Raw genomic sequence first — 21,907 nt, 5'->3', positions numbered from 1 at the left:
TTGAACCTGGCAGGTAGAGGTTGCAATGAGCCAAGATCACACCACTGCACTCCAGCCTGGGCGACAGAGCAAGACTCCATCTCAAGATATAAAAAAAAAAAAAAAAAAAGGTAGCCTGTTCTTTGAAGTTCTGAAGCCAGGCATTGACTTCTCTCTAGCTATGAAAGTCCTAGATGGTATATTCTTACAATACAAAGCTGTTTCATCCACTTTAAAAATCTGTTGTGTAGTGTAGCCACCTTCATCAATGATCTCAGCTACATCTTCTGCGTCGGCACTTGCACTTCTATGTTATGGAGTGGCTTCTTTCCTTAAACCTCATGAATCAACCTCTGCTACTTTCCATCTTTTCCTCACCTTTCTCCACTTCCACAGAATTGAAGAGAGGGCATGGCTCTGGCTTAGAGTTTGGCTTAAGGGAATGTTGTGACTAATTTGATCACTTATCCAGACCACAAAAATCTCTTCCAGCCAGCACGGTGGCTCACATCTGTAATCCCAGCACTCTGGGAAGCCAAGGCGGGCAGATTACCTGAGGTCAGGAGTTCAAGACGAGCCTGGCCAACATGGCGAAGTCCCGTCTCTACTAAAAATACAAAAATTAGCCAGACGTAGTGGTGCGTACCTGTAATCCCAGACACTCAGGAGGCTGAGGCAGGAGAATTGCTCCAACCCAGGAGGCGGAAGTTGCAGTGAGCCAAGATTGGGCCACTGCACTCCAGCCTGGGCAACAGAGTGAGAGACTCCATCCCCCAAAAAAAAAAAAAAAAAAAAAATTCTCTTCCATATCAGCAATAACACTGTTTTGCTTTTTCACCATTTACTACTTACTGGAGTAACACTTATTTTCCTTCAGGAACTTTTCCTTTGTATTCACCACTTGACTGTTTGGCACAATAGACCTAGCTTTCAGCCTGCCTTGGCTTTCCACATGCCTTCCTCACTAAGCTTAATTATTTCTAGCTTTTGATTTAAAGCGAGAGACATGAGATCTTCCTTTCTCTACGAACACTGAGAGGCCACTTCACTATTGTTGTGTCTCAGGTAATAGGGAGGACAGAGGAAGAGAGACCAAGGATCAGCTGGTTGTTAGAGCAGTCGGAGCTCACACATTTATTACATTCACCATTTCATACGGGCGCAGTTTGTGGTGTCCCAAAACAATTATAATAGTAACATCAAAGACCACTGATCAAAGATCATTGTAACAAATACAATAATAAAGTTTGAAATATCATTAATTACCAAAAAGTGATATAAAACGAGCACATGCTGTTGAGAAAATGGCACCAACAGACCTGACACAAGGTTGCCACAAACCTTCAATTTGTAAAAAGCATGTATATGTGAAATGCAATAAAGCAAAACACGAAAGCAAGGTATGCCTCTATATTTTCTAACTTTGCCACTCAAAAGGTCTAAAGGAAGTAATATCCTAGTACCAATGAGCATACCTGGCCTGTGTCCAGGTCCTGTTTTCCAAAAGCCATTCTCCAGTAAAAGGAACAAGCGCTCCTTAGAGCTCCAATCCAAGGGCTGGACAGAAAAAGCACAAGGTAAGTCAGAATATCTGTGGTGCCAGAAAGTAAACCCTGAAGGAAGGATAGGGACATACCACAGGGACACTGGAGTAAGCCTAAAGAAAGATGCTCTCTCTGAAACATCTGAGATAATTTGCTGAACAAAACAAAGAATGACGAGTGATATTTACAACCCATTGAATTAAACAAAAATCTATGAGTCCACACTTAAAGAAAGGAAGGGAGGGGAAAAAAGCTCTTACTTGTGGAAGAATCCCTAATAGAGGAACTACAAAATTAGAAAACCATTTGGCAAACCTCAGTTGTTTAAGGCCGAACTCATCAAGAATGCTCAAATTGGTCAGTGAATATAAGATGAGAAATAGTATACATGAATAGTCTCAAAGTATCTCTCCACAAGATATTGTACTTGTTAGTTACAAAGAAAAAAATGGTAACTTTATAGTGAGAAAAACCTGGCAGTTACACCACCTCAACCAAGTGATCAAAGTTTGCCTTACCAATAATGGGACAAATTGACATCATGCGCCTCTCAATATGTGTGGACACAACAGCAGTTCTGTGAAGTTCCTGCCAAAAGCGCAAAACCTGAATCTAATCATGAGAAAACATCAGCCATAAGCAAACTGAGGAACAGTCTACAAAATAACTGGCCAGTACGCTTCAAAAGCATCAGAGGCATGAAGGCAAAGAAAGACATAAGGAGCTGCTGCAGCTGTCCGGCCTTAAGCAGAGTGCTATGTGAACAAGGTTCTGCACAGGTGTGCTGACTCCGACCAAAGGAGAAGCCTATGCCCTAAGGTTTCATAACGATGCAGCATAAGCTCGAATTCACGTTTCATTGAGAGGCTTTCACAGCCAACCAATCATGCAAACAATATTCAACACAGAGGCAGAAGAAAAGGGGGCTGTGAGGAACCAAGCACAACCCTTGGCTAGGGAGACCAACATGCAAACAGATGAGCCGAACAGTCCTGAAGTCCTTCGGACGCCCTGGGTGGGGATGGGGTGGAGTTGTGGGGGTGGCGGCTGCTTCTCTCCGGGTGGCAGCAGATGCCAAAATCAGGAGAAAGCTTTCTATGGGCTCTCGTGTGCAGAGTCTCTAGGTGCCACTCAGTCAGGGCAGGTGTTGTCGCAGCAGTCCATTCTCCCAAATGGGTCTATTCTCATTGTCTCAGCCACCTTTCGCTTTCTATGGGTTCGTGTCAGGTCTCAGGTGCCACTCAGTCAGGGCAGGTGTTGTCGCAGCAGTCCATTATATATGTTTATCGCTGGGGGGAGTAGGGGTGACTTTGCTGTGAGCTCAATGCTACTTGACATGAGTGACCCCATTTTGAGACATCAGAATCACATCATTATGATGTATCACCAGATTAGAGGACACTAATGAGACAGGACAAATAATGTAACATGTGATGAAGGACCGAATTCTGAGCAAGAAAAAAAGGTCCATTAGTGGGACAGTTGGCAAAATCTAAATAAAGTCAGTAAATTACCTAACAGTATTGAATTGCTTTTAATTTCGTTAAAACCAAATTGCTATTGAATAGTTTAAATATAGGCCCAGCACAGTGGCTCATGACTGCAGTCCCAGCTACTCAGGAGTATGAGGCAGAAGGATTGCTTGCGCCCAGGAGTTTGACGCTGCAGTGAGCTGTGACCGCACCACAGCGCTCCAGCCTGGGCCACAAAGCAAGACCCTGTCTTTAAAAAAAAAAAAAAAATAGTTTAAACAGTTCATCAAATCAATAATACTGAACTGATGTTAACGGATGAGATTTTGATAACTGTACTGAAGTTATGCAAGAGAATGTCCTTATGTTTGGGAAATGTACACTGAAGCATTTAGAGGTAAAGTAGCTTCATATCAAACTCTGTAGGAAAAGGTAGGTGGGTGGGTAGGTGAGTGTGGGTGTGTGGGTTACGTGTAAAGAGAGAATGATTGATAAAACTAGGGTGGTCAAATACTAACATTTGAAACATTGGGGAATCTGGATGAAGCATAACAGGAATCCTTCGTACTATTTTTACAACTTTTTTGTATGCCTAAATTTACTTATTGTGTATGTTGTAGGTAATTTCAACATAAAAATTAAAGAAAAAAGGAACCAAAAAAGTTTAAGCTCCTCTTGTCCTCTCTCCTTGCTCTAACTACCTTTTTTTTTTTTTTTTGAGAGGGAATCTTGCTCTGTTGCCCAGGCTGGAGTGCAATGGTGCAATCTTGGCTCACTGCAACCTCCGCCTCCCAGGTTCAAGCGATTCTCCTGCCTCAGCTTCCCTCACCACCACGCCCGGCCAATTTTTGCATTTTTAGTAGAGATGGGGTTTTACCATGCTGGCCAGACTGGACTCAAACTCCCAATCTCAGGTGATCCGCCCGCCTCGGCCTCCCAAAGTGCTGAGATTACAGGTGTGAGCCATGGCACTCAGCCTCTCCAACTACTTTTTTTGTTCTTTGTCTACCCATTAGATGGCAAATACCATAAAAGCAGAGACTCAATTTTGTTCTCCTCCTGTACAAGCAGCACCAAGCACCACACTTTACATTTTAGAGGCACTAAATATTTTGATATTTAACCTTGGACCATATTACAGTTTCTATTCACGTATCTTTTCACTGACACAATTTTAATACATTCTACTGATGAATGGATACATAAAATGTGATATATATCTATACAATGGTTTATTGTTGACAATAAAAAGAAGTATTGATACATCCTACAACATGGATGAACCTTGAAAACATTATGTTAAGTGAAAAAAAGAAGCCAGTCAAAAAGGACCATCTATTGTATGGTTACAGGTATATGACACGTCCAGAATAGATGATCTACACAGGCAGCAAGTAGATTAGTGTTTGCTTAGGGCTGGGGGTGATGGGCAGAGTGGGGAACAATGGCTAAGAGGCACAGGGGCTTTTTTTGAGGGTAATGTAAATATTCTAAAATTGTGTGAGGTGAGAAATAATTTGGCCAAAAGAATTTTTAACTTAAAATTTTAATTGTGCTGATGGCACAACTATAAATATACTAAAAGCCATTAAATTATACACTTTAAATGAATGAATTTCAATGTATGTAAATTATATCTCAATAAAGCTGTTTTTAAAAACAAAAACAAAACAAAAAAACTTAAGAGCTCTGCTAGAATTTTTAATAGTAGGCCTGATATATGTAGTCATCTGTGTCTATGTAGTCTTTTACGTAGTAAAGTACTATACATTTGCAGCCACAGGTATGACATTGAAAACCACTTCATTTGGCTGGGCGCGGTGGCTCATGCCTGTAATCCCAGCACTTTGGGAAGCCGAGCTGGATGGATCATGAGGTCAGGAGATAGAGACTATCCTGGTTAACAGGGTGAAACCCCGTCTCTACTAAAAATACAAAAAAATTAGCTGGGCGTGGTGGCAGGCACCTGTAGTCCCAGCTACTCGGGAGGCTGAGGCAAGAGAATGGTGTGAACCCGGGAGGCGGAGCTTGCAGTGAGCCGAGATTGTGCCACTGCACTCCAGCCTGGGTAACAGAGCGAGACTCCGTCTCGAAAAAAAGAAAACCATTTCATTTTAGAATTTCCTAATCTTCTATTAAAACTAAACTCAACTGACAACCTTGTATTTGTCTAATAAAGATTCCCAAACAACTACTTTATGATATACAAAAGAAATTACCAACAATTTCATCCCAATGCTGAGCTTTTTTTAGGTTAAGAGTGGCTTAGTGAGAGAAAATGCTCAAGAACCATCAACCCTGGCACCTTCTCTGCTCTGCTCTCAAGGGTCATTCTGGGGTCATCTCTCCCCTAGAGGTCTTCCCTGCTCCTCAGATCAGGCTAAGTGCGCTCCTTTGGGTTCATGTATCACCCTGCACACATCTCTCCACCCTGGCATTTCTTGAAGCAAACTATTTTTCCCCTCCATTGAATGATGAAATCATTAATCAAATAAATTAATCAACATATATAAATCACCTTTGTATTCTTAGCACCTAGCACAGTACCAGCACCCAAAAAGGCCTAACAAAAGTTGTAAAGTTAAACTTACAGTGTGAATTTGAACCTGTCTGACTTATGTAAGTCCCAGTTTTCTCCTTATCAAAGAGTAATGCCACCCAGTAACTAACTCATAGAGAAATGAGAAACAAACTAGAAAATATAACGAAAGGCACTTTGAAAAAATGATGCATTATACATACACAGTGTTTCATTATAAAGACCCCTATGTAAAATATTAGTTATTATTTTATGGGTCTTCCTATGTAGCTTAATTTTGTTACAGAAACTTTGATACTTCTGGATCTAAGAAGGCATGAGAGGTAAGGATGCCACGAAAGAATAAATATGTCTAAATTAACTGTTTATCATTACATACCTTTTTGTTAACTATTACATGCAAAACAGCATTTTTTAAAACTCAATAGCAATTAAAGGTAAATTACTCAGTAGAGTAGCAAAGAATATAACTGCTACAGAGGTTATTTTTACAGCCCACTTTCCTGTCTCTGTGTTCTGAAATGACTCAGAATCACAGGCTAAAATTCTATATTAAAAAAAAAAAAAGAAAAACAAATTCATGACCTGAATGTTGCCACCACACCTCATAAATACAGCACCTTCTGCGGCTAAAGCCTTTTATGCATTTAAGAGCCCTACGTGTTCTTGACAGAAACCATACTCAAGCAGCTGAATTTAGAACGTGCTGACCTTAAGCAAATCAATGCCCTTAGCATGTACTTCTGGCTTGTATCACTGCAAGAGTTAGACAGCCTCACCATCTATAGTAGTCAACTATTTCTGGCCACTGTCCCCTGTCTATTTTAAGATATCCCTACTACACTTCTGTGTTGTACAAAGAAATAGAATAACACATAAACCTGTGTTTAAATATAAATAGTTTACCTCAGAAATCAGGATATGTGCATTCCTACTGTGCTTTGCTCAAAAATATTTAATTTGGTTAGTTTCCACTTCCTGCTTTCATTTATGAAATAAAAAATATTTTAACAAAAATTGAAAAATCAAGTATAAGACACTTTAGCTTACTGCCTAATCAGATTTATAAGTAACCTAGTCATAAACTAGGCCAGAATTGTCAGGGTCCCAAATAAAGTACAAACAAATACTTAAAGAGAGTAATGGTATCTGCCATTTTCTTGCAAAATTACACTAGATATTAAAACAGTATGTCATTAAGGACTACAATATATTTTCACCAATATACCTTAATATTTACTAACTCTTCTAATGCTTGGATCTAAATGACATAAAATCTATTTTTAGTTTTTTATCCAGGCAACATCAACCAAAATGCCTGCACTAGTCTTTGTTTACAAATAAGAGCCTCTTGTTTTTCACTCTAAACCCAGAGCCTGTAATTTAGCATCGCAACTGTATAGCTTCAGAACATCGGGTAAATTATTTACCTGAAATTTATATATAAACACAAATTAGAAACTACTAAACTGTTTAGTAATTACTCATAGATTTTCTTCATTCCTAATACAAAGGCTAGTATTTGTGCAAAGGCCTAATGCTAGAAACCAGTATCATAAAATATTTAGCATTTTAGATTCCTTTTTAAGGGATTTCCTTTATTCCCTTGAAAGATTTGGTAAACCAATAGACATTCTCAAGTATTTAAAAAAAAAAAAAAAAAAAAGACTTTTTTTTACTCTAGTGGAAAAGATTTCAAATAAAGAAAATGAGGTAATTCTGATATGCAGAATAATGCAGGACCCAAATGAAGTGAAGTCATTTACTAGCAAGTGAACTAAATATAGAGCCCAAGCAGCTGAAGCCTGGGAGTTTATATAATATGCTAGCTCACTACTAAAAGCTCTCAAGACAGAATCCATAGAGTACCAAGGGAAAGAAAAAAACAAAAACTACTATTCTTCTAATACTGTTAAATAAGATTTTACAGTTTTTTTCCAGAAGAAAGCTAATCTCGTATATTGAAAAAAAAATCTTTTGGGGAGCAGAGATATCTAGTAAATCTAATTATGTAGCAAGAGCTACTACCTGCAACTACAGCAAATTTAAAATTTTAAATGATCTAAGAAGTTTTAATGGTATCTAGCACTCTACTACCAAAACCATACAATCAAGAATATACTAAGATATACAGCCAAAAGAATGAAAGTCTATCAAAGAGAGATCTACAATCCAGTGTTTAGTGCAGCACTATTCACAATAGGCAAGATGTGGAATGAACCTAAGTGTCCATCAACAAATGAATGGATGAAGAAAATGTGGTACATATATACACAATGGACAGAAAGAATGAGATCCTGTCAATTGCAACAACTTGGATGGAACTAAAGGGCATTATGTTACCTGAAATAAGCCAGGCACAGAAAGACAAAACTTGACAATGTTCTCGCTCATATGTGGGAGCTAAAAATTAAAACAATTGAACTCATGGAGATAGAGAGTAGAATGACGGTTACCAGAGTCTAGGAAGGGTAGTAGATGGGGGCCGGGAGTAGGGATGGTTAACGGGTACAAATATATAGTTAGAATGAACAATATGTAGTATTTGATAGCACACCAGAGTGACCACAGTCAACAATAATTTATTGTACATTTAAAAATAAGTAAAGGAGTCTAATTGGAATGTTTGTAACACAAAGAAATGACAAATGCTTGAAGGAATGGATAGTCCATTTACCCTGATGTGATTATTATGCACTGCATGCCTATATCAAAATATCTCATATACCCCATAAATATATATATATCTACTATGGACCCATAAAAATAAAAATAATGTTTTAAAAAAGAATATACTAAAGGTATATCAGGCTATTATTTCTAATTCCTAATACATACTTTATTTTTTTTAAGAGGGTCTCACTCTGTCACTCAGGCTGGAGTGCAGTGGCATTATCATAGCTCACTGCAGCCTCTAACACCTGGGTTCAAGGGATCCTCCTACGTCAGCCTCTTGAATAGCTAAGACTACAGGTATTTCCCACCATTCCTGGCTCATTATTTTTTTCTTTTTTTGGAGAGGCAGGGTTTTGCTCTGTTGCCCAGGCTGATCTTCATCTCTTGACCTAAAGTGATCCTCCCACTTCCCAAAGTGCTAGGACTACAGGTGTGAGCCACTAAACCCAGCTCTAATACATGTTTTAATAAGCTTTACTAACACTAAGTGACATAAATGGGCAATTCCTTCTGATAACCTACTAGTAGGGCATATATTTAGAGTTTATTTGTGTAGGAGCTAATTAATTTCTCCTTTATTTTGTACTGGGCACTATAGCATATACTTGCAAGAAGGGTAATCAGGTACAGTGCAAAGGTAAATGCAGTATCAGAAAATACCCCTTGTTGGGTCTAAATTTATATCCCCCATGTTCTAAGCATTTCTAACAATAAACTGCATGAATGACCAATACTGGCAGATACTGTATTTGTCTATATTTTATGGCAGGTCCATCATGTTGGAGCTCATAGGGCTGTAGCATATACCAATAACAAATTCATTCAGGCTTATATGAAAATAATTTATGCTCAAAGTTATCAAACTATGAATTCAAAGCCATTTTACACTCCAGAATGAGTTTTCAGTATTCTGAATCTTGGTAATCACTAGTTAGCCCCTCATACTATCTACTGTACGTCAGGCTAGTGTTACATTGTAGCACGTTATCAATACTTTACATGGGCATTGTTTTCTTCTTTAACTTCCCCCCAGAACCAAGACCAAAATAGCATTATCCATAGCATATATGTGGATAGAACATAATAAAACTGGTTATGATCAGGTGACCTAAAGAGTCACGGGAAGGAAAAGAAATATATTTGTGTTTTGTTTTGTTTTTTGAGATGGAGTTTCACTCTTGTGGCCCAAGCTGGAGTGCAATGGCGCAATCTCAGCTCACTGCAACCTCCACCTCCTGGGTTCCCACGATTCTCCTGCCTCAGCCTCCCAAGTTGCTGGGATTACAGATGCCCGCCACCACGCCCAACTAATTTGTGTTATTTTTAGTAGAGATGGGGGTTTCGCCATGTTGGCCAGGCTGGTCTTGAACTCCTGACCTCAGGTGATCCACCTGCCTCAGCCTCCCCAAGTGCTGGGATTACAGGCATGAGCCAACGCACCTGGCTTTATATCTGAATCTTAAAATCATTAATCAGAATAACTTTCTGAATTCTTACACAGGTTGAGCATCCCAAATCCAAAAATCTGAAACTTTTTGGGCATTGACATGACACTCAAAGGAAACAAATTTTCAGATTTACGGGTGCTTAACTAGTTGACAGTGCAAATATTCCAAAAGCCAGAAAAATCTGAAATCCAAAACACTTCTGGCCCCAAGAGTTTCAGATAAGGGCTACTCAAACCTGTATATAATTTTTCTAAATATTCAGTTACATACGATTATGTCTTTAATAAACTATTCCTCTCAAGTACTGAAATGCCCATGATATACACAAAAATTACTGTAAATACTTTCCAACATTTAAAGACCTCTGTTTGATCATTATTGATCACCTATCATTCCTTCAAATCTTCCATTAAAAATAAAAATAACCAGATGTCTTTGGCATGGAACTTTGCAGTGGTATTTCTATCCTGCTTGGGTAGATTTTATGTCTTGATTTTTTAAATCTCTTTAAAACAAACCTAAATTGATCTTCTCTTGATTTCCTTTTTAAACTGAAGCAATCTCTTTTACCACAAACACACACAAAATTATTTCATTTGGCAGAAATTTAACATTTATTAATAAGCAACCAAAAAGTATGGAGTTGTTACCTACCTGTAGTACCGAGACTGTAGATACGTTGAACAAACAGTCTTTGATACATGACTGGCCGACCCAAAGTCTATTACTTTAACCCTGTAAGGCTGCCGAACAGGATCCACCAACATAATATTCTCTGGCTTGAGATCAGCATGAATTAAACCAAGACTTTTCAATTTTTTCAGTGCAGTGGTCACTTGCTGAAGAATGGGCCGAATCACTTTTAGTGGCAGGGGACTAAATTTATTTTGTTTCAGAAAGTCATACAAGTTTTGTTCCAGCATCTCAAAAACTAAACAAGTATGGTTACGGTGCTGAAAGCATTCATAAGCTCGTACAAAGTTATATTCATCAGCATTTTCAGTACTGAGCCTTGCTAATATGCTCACTTCTATTTGACCTTGACGAGCATAAGAAGGATGATTTTTCAAAATTTTGATTGCTACAATCTCATTTGTCCCTCTTTTCCAGCATTTAACTACCTGGCCAAAGGTGCCTCGACCAAGAAAATCAAGGACTTCATAAGTATTTTTCATGGAGCATAAGACTTCATGCTGCACTAACTGATAGTCACCTTCTCCAGTGGTACAATTCTGTTTTGATCCTGTGGTAGTTGTCACAACTGTCACTGGATTTCCCATGTTGGTTTGCAACATTGCAGGAAGTATGGACAATTCATCGACAATCTGCATTGCGCTGCTATGATTATCCAACTCCTCACTCTTGCGCTTCAATCCACATCGCTGGGGGCCTTCTAGGAAATGCAATCTGTTTCGCCACGCCCCAATCTGAGGTGCCTGCGCTTGAGCTTGCTGCGCCTGAGCTGCTATGACCTTTGTAGCACCTGCAGTGTTTTTCAAAACAACAGCACTTGTCTGCAATGAAAAGTTGTGTCCTCGAGGTCTATTAAATGGTATCTTTGTCTGAAAAGCACTACCCTTAGTGGGAGGATGAGAATTTCCAAAGTTTCTACCATTCACATAGGTCCGTGGATAGTTTCTTTCCTGGAATATACAACTGCTTGGCTCTACTTTGAGTTTCTTCACACTACAAAAGGCACTTGACTGAGTTTGATAAACATATGGTGGGTAGACCAAGACTTGTGAGGCCATACCTGCAAAAAAAAAAAAAAAAAAAAAAAAGAAAAGAAAAAAAAAAGGAAAGAAGAAATATTAATGTCAACAATTTTTTTTTCAATTTTAAATCTCAGGAAGAAAACTCTTAAGGGTCAAATTCACAATTTGTAAAACAGTAATTAATTCCCACTAAGACGTTTTTTTCCCTTGGAGAAGATAACCGTCTTTTTAATATCTCCATTTCAGTTAATTGGTGCTTCAGATATTCTGAGTATTGCATAAACAGTCTAAGAATAAAGAATCAAGTGCATTTTATTACTTAAATATTTACTGAGAAGCTGAAATGGCCAATATGCCCTAGAAACGGTGCCAACATTTTCCCTCAAAAGAAAAGTATAGATCCCTGTAATCCCAGCACTTTGAGAGGCTGAGGCAGTTGGATCACTTGAGGTCAGGAGTTCAAGACCAGCCTGGCCAACATAGTGAAGAAACCCCAACTCTACTAATAATACAAAAATTAGCTGGGCGTGGTGGTGCATGCCTGGGGTCCCAGCTACTTGGGAGGCTGAGGCAGGAGAATCGCTTGAACCCGGGAGGCAGAGGTTGCAGTGAGCCGAGATTGCACCACTGCACTTCAGCCTGTGAAACAGGGCAAAACTCTGCCTCAAAAAAAAAGTACAGATCCTTTAACTGTACACATTTGACAAAAGTAAAACACTATATTACCAAATTAAAATGTATGTACCAATGACAAGAAAAGAAAATATGCATTACATAAACATAGTTTATAGCCATATTTCTTAAACTTAAAGCCCAAGAATTGCCTCAGGAGGAAAAAAAAAATCTATGTCTGCTTTAACTACATATATATTATATATATTATATACGTGTGTATATAATACATATGTATATATGTGTATGTGTATATATGATATATAATATATACATATAGTATAAACATGTATATACAATATATATGTTTATGATATATATGTAAATGTGTGCATATGTATGTGTATATATTATAACATATGTATATATTATATATTATATGTCTCAAAAAATACATTTTTTTTGAGACAGAGTTTCGCTCTTGTCGCCCAGGCTAGAGTGCAATGGTACAATCTCAGCTCACTGTAATCTTGGCCTCCTGGTTCAAGCGATTCTCCTGCCTTAGCCTCCCGAGTAAATGTGATTATAGGCATGTGCCACTACGCCTAATTTTTTTATTTTTAGTAGAGATGGAGTTTCACCATGTTGGCCAGGCTGGTCTTGAACTCCTTATCTCAGGTGACCCACCTGCGTCGGCCTCCCAAAGTGCTGGAATTATAGGCGTGAGCCACCACGCCCCGCCTATGGCAGGGATTTTAAATAAAATTAGGGTGCCCCATTTCATGAATAGCTGATCCTACATTCTATTTACTAAATATATTATCCTTTGATCTTAAAAAGCATTAGATTACAAAGACAAGTTAATGACTTTCTACCCAGTTATATTCATGTTCCCATTCTTCTCAATTTGTACGTTATTATATGGATATTCCTTTGAACTTCCTCCAAATAATATTGGAAAATATTTGAAATTTTCAAAGCATATTTTCAAATCAAATTTCAAATCATATTTGAAAAACAGATTTAAAATCATTCTAAAGTTCTCAAGGACTAAATGACATTCTATTTATTTTATGCCTGCATCCAAAAAGGATGTGATTTATTGAGGGTGAAATAGCCAACATTCTTACCACACAACCATTAAGTGTTTAATGATTTCATAAACATTATTTGATTCAGATATAACATAGATACGAAAGAGAATTCAGTTTTATTCTGGCATACTTAATGTTCTCCCCTATGACCTTATTTTACCAACTTAGAATTTATAAAATATGAAATCCACCTAGCAACTGCTGACCTATCTATAGGAACTCAAAACATATATACACATAAGAATGAATCCTCAGTATCATAGCTAGAAAAACTGATAATTACACAGGTGTTAGATCTGCCTTCCATCTACCTGGTCTGCCACAACAATATATAATAAATATGTACATCAAAACCACCATTTGATAGAATCATCACTTTAAGTAATACTCCATGTTTTCTACTTGTACAAAATTACCTTGGTAATTTTCCTAATGGTAAAATCCTAATACAAATGATCAAGTGTAAAAATAAGCTGAGAAGCCAGATACAGGAACTTTGCATTATGTTCTCTTAGTGCTTTTCTGCACATCTACCCTTTCTTCTTTTTTTTTTTTTTTTTTTTAGACGGAGTCTCGCGCTGTGTCACCCAGGCTGGAGTGCAGTGGCGCGATCTCGGCTCACTGCAAGCTCCGCCTCCCAGGTTCACGCCATTCTCCTGCCTCAGCCTCCGAGTAGCTGGGACTACAGGCGCCCGCCACCACGCCCGGCTAGTTTTTTGTATTTTTAGTAGAGACGGGGTTTCACCATGTTAGCCAGGATGGTCTCGATCTCCTGACCTCGTGATCCACCCGCCTCGGCCTCCCAAAGTGCTGGGATTACAGGCTTGAGCCACCGCGCCCGGCCCCCTTTCTTCTTTTAACAAGGTCTCACCTAGGCTGCAGCGCAGTGGCACAATCATAGCTCACTGCAGCCTCCAACTCCTGGCCTCAAGTGATCCTCTCATCTCAGGCTCCCAAAATGCTGGGATTACAGGCATGAGCCACTGCACCCAGATTCACATCTACTATTGAACACTTTAAAAACTCTTTTAGATTTCAATCAAAGTAAAATGATATATCCTTGCTGAAGCCTTTCCTGAAACATATAAACTCACCCTCCAGGCAGGGGTGAGCAATCAGTGCTCTCACAGTAGTTCCTAAATTCTTCTCATTTTGCGATTACATTTCATTATATTGTAATTGTCAGTGTATATATCTGTCTTTCACACTAGATCTAAAGCAAAGTGCCAAGGATATAGAGTTGGTGTTCAATAAATGTTGGTTCGTTGGTTGGTTGAAATATCTTCATTTTCTACAATTTAAAAATCTGTATTATATTAACTATGTGGTCTCCTACTCTTGTAACAAATCACAAACATCAGTTCTTTAACTCAGAATCCACAGATTACCATCACAATCTGTAATATCTGTATTAAAAATAAGAGCAACTACCTACTGAGCACTTACTAGGCAACGGTTTAACACTTTATTTACAATATTTTATCTAATCATAGCAATATCTTTCCAATTTGCTTTTAAGAAAACTAAAGTTGGCCAGGCACAGTGGCTCATGCCTGTAATCCCAGCACTTTGGGAGGCCAAGGTGGGCGGATCACGAGGTCAGGAGTTCGAGACCAGCCTGGCCAACGTGGTGAAACCCCATCTCTACTAAAAATACAAAAATCAGCCAGGCGTGGTGGTGCACACATATAATCCTAGCCACTGGAGAGGCTGAGGCACAAGAATCGCTTGAACCCAGGAGGCAGAGGTTGCAGTGAGCCAAGATCATGCCACTGCACTCCAGCCTGGGCAACAGAGCGAAGCTCTGTCTCCAAAAGAAAAAAGAAAAAAAAAAAAGAAAATTGAAGTTTACGAAGACTAGGTAACTGGCCCATAGTCAATAGCTAAGGCATGGTAAAGGGAACAAGTAAATGCACGGCCTTTCAGATAAAAGGTGTAAATTTATACCTCCTTCAGCTTTCTTGTACACAATCTACCACATTCCTAATTTGACTTGACCTTAATAAATCTGCTACAAAACCTTACTATACAAATTAAGACTTGATGTTCGCTCTGTAAGAGAAAATCATAAATTGAAATTCTGGAGTTCCACCAGGCGCAGTGGCTCATGCCTGTAATCTGAGCACTTTGGGAGTCCAAGGCGGGCGGATCACAAGGTCAGGAGATCGAGACCATCCTAGCTAACACAGTGAAACCCCGTCTCCACCAAAAAAACAAAAAATCAGCTGGGCGTAGTGGCAGGCACCTGTAGTCCCGGCTACTCAGGAGGCTGAGGCAGGAGAACGGCATGAACCCGAGAGGCAGAGGCTGCAATGAGCTGAGATCACACCACTGCACTCCAGCCTGGGCGACAGAGCAAGACTCTGTCTCAAAAAAAAAAAAAAAAGAAAGAAAAGAAAAGAAAAAAAAAGCAATTCTGGAGTTCCAAACCATCTCATTGGCATCTACTGACATCTATTCCATACCTTTACTCAGAAGAGATCTTGAAACTCCATCAACTGATCGTTCTTTTAATGAAGAAAAACCACACTGAAAACTGCTAAATGTATCAAACTCATCCATTAAGGCACTTTTGTGAGGTTTCAAATCCTATCTGCAATAGTTTTTCTAAGAGACTAGGTCTTACTGTATTGCCCACTCTGGTCTTGAACTCCTGTTCTCAAATGATCCTCATACCTCAGCCTCCCAAGTAATCTCAAATAGATTATAGGTTCAAGCCACTGCACCCTGCTCGACAATTTAACATTGCCATGATTCTCCTAATTTACAAACCACTTCTGTAACCCATACCCACAGACTCAGAAAAAGAGATGATTAAATTCACAGATAATTTTTTTTTTTTTTGAGACAGTCTCGCTCTGTTGCCCAGGCTGGAGTACAGTGGCGTGATCACGGCTCACTGCAATTCCACCTTCCAAGTTCAAGCAATTCTCCTGCCTCAGCCTCCCGAGTAGCTGGGATTACAGGCACCCGCCACCACGCCTGGCTAATTTTTCTATTTTTAGTAGAGACAGGGTTTCGTCATGTTGGCCAGGCTGGTCTCAAACTCCTGGTCTCAAGTAATCCACCCACCTTGGCCTCCCAAAGTGCTGAGATTACAGGCATGAGCCACTGCACCCAGCCCAATTTTTTTTTTTTTTTTTTTTTTGAGACGGAGTCTTTGTTGCCCAGACTAAAGTGCAATGGCACAAACATGGCTCGCTGCAGCTTCGACCTCCTGAGCTCAAATGAGCCTCCCACCTCAGCCACCCAAGTAGCTGAGACCACAAATATGTGCTACCATGCCCAACTAATTTTTAAATTTTGTAGAGATGGGGTCTTGCCATATTGCCCAGGCTGGTCTCGAACTCCTGGGTTCAAGCAATTCTCCTCCTGACTTGGCCTCCCAAAGTGCTGGAATTACAGACATAAGCCACTGAGCTCGGCCAACAGATAAATTTTAAAACAGCTATTATATACTTGTGGATTTAAAGGAAAGCATGAACATAAATAGGAGAGACATGAAAAATATAGAAGAACACTGTACACCATACATACACAGATAGTGGGAAGGCAATCTGGCAGTATTTAACAAAATTGCAAATGAACATACCCTCTGACCTAGAAATGTAGGCAACTCAGACACTGTACAAGAATATTCACTGCAGCACTGTGTAAAGCAACCTAATACTGTAAATAACCTACATATCCATCAAAAGGTACTAAACAGACCTTGACACATGGACCAATTTAAAAAGAATGAAAACAATTTATTTGCCTTATTATTGACCTGATTCTGAAGATAATACTGCTACCTGAAAAAAAGCAAGATTTCAAAAAATGTGTACTTTACAACAGATATTACCATGTGTGTTGAGGAATTATATGCATATATTTGCATATGCACTGAATATCTATAGATACATAAAGAAACTGAGGGTTTCTTTGCCTTGGTGAAGAGTAACAATACTGGGAGCAATGAAAATAATTACTTTTCACTGTACATCCTTTACTACATACATGTATCACCTGTTCAAAGAAAGTTTTTTAATCATCTGTGGAACCTATTAAAACATATATATTTAAAAATAAAATAATCTGGGATTTGCTTTGAAATAATATAGAAGAGGAAAAAGTGGACGGGGATATGGATAAAATGAAATGAGTCATAAACTGTTATTTATAGAAGCTTGATGATGGGTATATTGGGGTTCATTATGCTATCCTGTCTACTTTTGAATACGTTTATATTTTTCCTTAATAAAAAGTTAAGTAAGGGCCAAGCATAGTGGCTCACACCTATAATCCCAGCACTTTGGGACACCAAGGCAGGTGGATCATTTGAGGTCAGAGTTCAAGACGAGCCTGACCAACATGGTGAAACCCTGACTCTACTAAAAATACAAAAATTAGCCAGGTGTGGTGGCACACACCTGTAATCCCAGCTACTCGTGAGGCTGAGGCAGGAGAATCGCTTGAACCCAGGAGGTGGAGGTTACAGTGAGCCGAGATCGTGTCACTGCACTCCAGCCTGGGCAACAGAGCAAGACTCTGCCTTAAAAAAAAAAAAAAAAAAAAAAAGGCTAAATAAGTAAATATACACATAAAACTCTAATCAGAAAGATTTTGATTCAGTAGGTCTGTGATAAGGTCCAGGCATCTGAAAGTGTACAAGCTCCCAGAGTCATGTAGAGTCACGCTAAAATCTGAGAACCAATGACCTCATCCATACAAAAACCACAGGCAAACTCAAGTCCTACCAAATCAGGGCCCCTAAGTCTGAAAAAACAGGATGAAGTGCCAGGGAATCAGATCAATGCACACCACTCTAGGCTAATTCACGCCGTGTTAAATTGTGGGAACAGCTGATAAATGACAGAGAAATTTTTAAAACTGCTGCAATTTCTGGATCCTGCCATTCCTAGCTTTTCTTTCCCAACATGCCAAGCTGGAAGGCAATCAATCAACCCAAGGCTCCAACCAGGGCGGACTAAATGAAACTTAGACAAAGTATCATTATCCCTCACCAGCCAATTCTCAACCACTGTGCTCTGTGAACCCATCTCAAAAGGGACTTTAGAAAATAAACACAGATCGGGAGGCTGAGGCAGGAGAATGGCGAAAACCCGGGAGGCGGAGCTTGCAGTGAGCTGAGATCCAGCCACTGCACTCCAGCCTGGGCGACAGAGCGAGACTCTGTCTCAAAAAAAAAAAAAAAAAGAAAAAAAAAGAAACACAGATAGAAATATCAAGCAATTTATAGTTCATCAGAAGGCATAGGTGGTGGTGCTGGAGACAAGTATAAAAGACCATACGACCTACAAATTGCTTATTAACTTGACCACTGTGACTTCCTGATATATCCAGGTAATTAACTCTTTTCCTTCTCCTACCCTCCATCAGATAGACTCATGACTTGTTATATCTGCTGTTTATGGATTTTACAAAGTACTACATTCCCAGGAGCTACTGAAGCCCATAGTCCAAAATATTTTTTAGTACAATACTATTTCCTATTTTTCATTACAATATATACTGTGTTGTCCTCCACAGCTATATTATTCATGAGCTTGCCAATTGTTCTTATCAACTAAGAAACGATGTTTTGAAATACTACCCCTTTGTGAGCTGGAGCTCCCCATAAAATATTACTCAGAGGATAGTGATGACTCCTATTAGAGCAACCATTACACTTTCATTCCTTAGAATTAATAATTTCAGGTTCTTTATTCTACTATGGTCTGAATGCTTGTGTCCCCACCCCTGCCCCTCAGCTCCCCCAGAATTTGTATGTTGAAACTTAACCCCCAAAAGAGATGGTATTAAGAGGTGGGACCTTTGGGAACTGTAGATCATGAGGGCTCTATCCTCATGAATGGGATTAGTGCTCTTTTACATAAAAGAGGCCTAAGGCAGCTTGTTCACCCCTTCTACCATATAAGTACACAGCAAAAGGGCACCATCTTTGAAGGAGGAGAAAGTGAGCCCTCACCAGACACCAAATCTGCTGGCACCTTGATCTTGAACTCCAGAGCTGTGAGCAATAAGGTTATGCTCTTTATAAATTACCCAGTCTTAGGGATTTTATTATTGCAGCCCAAACGGACTACCATACAGATCTTATTTTTCCAATCCTCTAACAAACTTTAAGTCTCATCTGAACTACTCGATCCAAATTGTTCACCACACCAGCAATGTAATCAATATTGACACCCATAGTCATGAGTCTGATCATTGCTAACCATAGTGGGCTGTTTCCATCTTTTTTTACTACACATAATATTAGCCCTTCTGAAAAGGGAGGGAGAAAACAGAAACAGAAATATTTTACCAAGTTATATTCAATTTATTTGCCAATATGAAATTTCTGAATTATTTTTGACCAAACTTATACACACCCCAAATGTAATAGGGTTCTTCTTTTTTTTTTTTGAACAAAGAATCTCCCTCTGTCGCCTATGCTGGAGTGCTGGAGGGCAGTAACGTTATCACAACTCACTGCAACCTCCGCCTCCCCGGGTTCAAGTGATTCTCGTGCCTCAGCCTCCCAAGTTGCTGGGATTACAGGCATACACCACCATGTCCGGCTAATTTCTGTATTTTTAGTAGAGATGAGGTTTCACCATGTTAGCCAGGTTGGTCTCAAATTCCTGGCCTCAAGTCATCCAACCACCTCAACCTCTCAAGTGTTGGGATTACAAGCATGAGCCACCACACCTGACTGGGTTCTTCTTTTAAATGTACTTTGATATCACAAATAAATTTAATAAAAGGCAATAATGCCTTGCACTCTCCTTACTCAATTTACTACTTCTATCTGTTCAAATCTCCATTTTAAAAATCTTTTCCTTTTTAAAAATTGTGGTAAAAAATAAATAAAATTTACTGTCTTAAATCATTTTAAGTGTATTGTTCAGTGACATTAAGTACAAGGAGCATGCTAAAAAACAAAGAAACCAGCAACACCAAGAAACACAAGTAGGTGCTTCTTGACCAACTACCAAGTCCCTCTCCTATTCTTACTTTGGTCTTTACATGGACCCAGTTATCTCTCGCAGTCTTCTCTTTCCTCCCTTATCTCAATCAAACCCTGAGATATGAGTTTATGCTCCTATAAATACAGTCCTTCACATTCTGTCCTCAAAATACTGTCCTTCTTTTCCTTTGACCTATCATCTCTTCCTGATTATGTCCCACCACAGACTCACAATATTTTTGGCTAAATTCTAGTTCCTCTTTCTAATAAAATTATAGATTGAAAATTAACACTTTTCTTACGTAGCACAAAAGGTATTCATAAAGATTTATAATTTTTTTCTCTTAGTTTAAAATTAGTTACATTTTTAACAAATTAATCACCAACCTCTGACAGAAAGGTTTTCTTTAAAGATGTAAAAAGCACACATTCTAAGAGGGAAAACATGACAAATTTGATTTTATTAAAATTTAAAACTTTCATTCATCAAATGATACCTGAAATAAAGATAAGCCACTGATATAGAGAAGTTATTTGCAATACACGTAACTGAGAAAAGATCTAAAGAAGTCATATTACGTTTGGTAAAACTGAGGAGACAAATGGACAGAAGATATAAACAGACAATTCACAGACAGGAAATACACGCCAAGTCTTATTTTAAAAACTTATCAACCTCACTAGCAAGGAAAATGCAAATTAAAACCACACAGAATATATAAACAGACAATTCACATAAAAGAAATACAAGCCAAGTCTTATTTTAAAAAATTATCAACCACACTAGTAAGAAGGAAAACGCAAATTAAAACCACAGTAAGATGCCATTTTATAGCTATCAAACTGGCAAAAAGAAGTAGGACAACACACACTGTTGAAGAATAGGGTAACAGAGTATATATACTAGGGTAAGAAGTACAATTACTTTTGAGGGCAAAGCTGAAAATGGACATACTCTATAATCCAGCAATTCTTCTCCCAGGTGTATATCCCATCTAGAGAAACTCTCACAAATATGCATAAAGAAACGGTAAATTAGTGTTCACTGCAGCACTACATATACATATATGTAGTATCAAAATTTCAGAATAATCTAATCGTCAGAAAAGGACTGGATATTGTGGCTTAGTCATAAAATACAAAGCATGTAATACAAGTGTGGCTCATATCACAATTATTATATATTTATGTACCACAAAAAAAGAAAACATACCAATTGTTAGGGCAAGACATCATTGATTTTAAGATGCATCCCAGTTTCAAAGATGTTAAAATGTTGGAAGGAAATGTGCTAGAACTGAAGTGCAGCAAAATGAATTAACTGAAATTACATACATCAATGTACATAAATCTGAAAACAATATAGAACAAAAAAAGTTGCAGAAGAGCATGCATCATTTATTATAAAGTTAATAGAAGACAAAACTATACCATGTTTTATATGTGGTAAAGGTATAAAAACATGCATGAAAATGACAGACATGTCAAGGAAGAAAAGAGAAGGAAGGGACCTCAAATTTATTTTGCACACCGGATGACAGCTGCATAGGAAGTGATTCTATTACTCCCTATACTTTCATAGCCTGAGTTTACATGAATTTTTAAATAAAGGTAAAAAAATCTATCAGAGAATAGGAATAACCTATTTTAATAATTGTTTATTTTTAAATTACAAAAATACAGCCCTGGCACGGTGATTCACACCTGTAATCCCAGCACTTTGGGAGACCGAGGCGGATGAATCATTTGAGGTCAGGAGTTTGAGACCGGCCTGGCCAACATGATGAAACCCCGCCTCTACTAAAAATACAAAAATTACCTGAGTGTGGTGGTGCACGCCTGTAATTCAGCTACTTGAGAAGCTCAGGCATGA

The 21,907-nt window shown here is 38.6% G+C and overlaps 1 protein-coding gene across 7 annotated transcripts in view; it reads right to left on the bottom strand.

Annotated features, from left to right (window-relative positions):
• HIPK3 (homeodomain interacting protein kinase 3) overlaps positions 1–21,907 on the bottom strand; it is a 100,891-nt gene that overhangs the window by 57,903 nt on the left and 21,081 nt on the right. For 6 of the 7 annotated variants that reach the window (XM_009186339.4, XM_009186342.4, XM_009186340.3 and 3 more), the window contains exon 2: positions 10,313–11,411. In XM_009186339.4, the coding sequence (XP_009184603.1) occupies positions 10,313–11,411 (1,099 nt within the window). Of the gene's footprint in view, positions 1–10,312; positions 11,412–15,509; positions 15,513–16,906; positions 16,921–21,907 lie in introns of those variants that run through there. The other variant, XM_009186341.2, reaches the window with a different exon arrangement.

This window comes from Papio anubis, chromosome 12 (assembly GCF_008728515.1).
Source record: "Papio anubis isolate 15944 chromosome 12, Panubis1.0, whole genome shotgun sequence".
NCBI lineage: Eukaryota > Metazoa > Chordata > Mammalia > Primates > Cercopithecidae > Papio > Papio anubis.
This window is presented reverse-complemented; position numbering and strand designations above follow the sequence as displayed.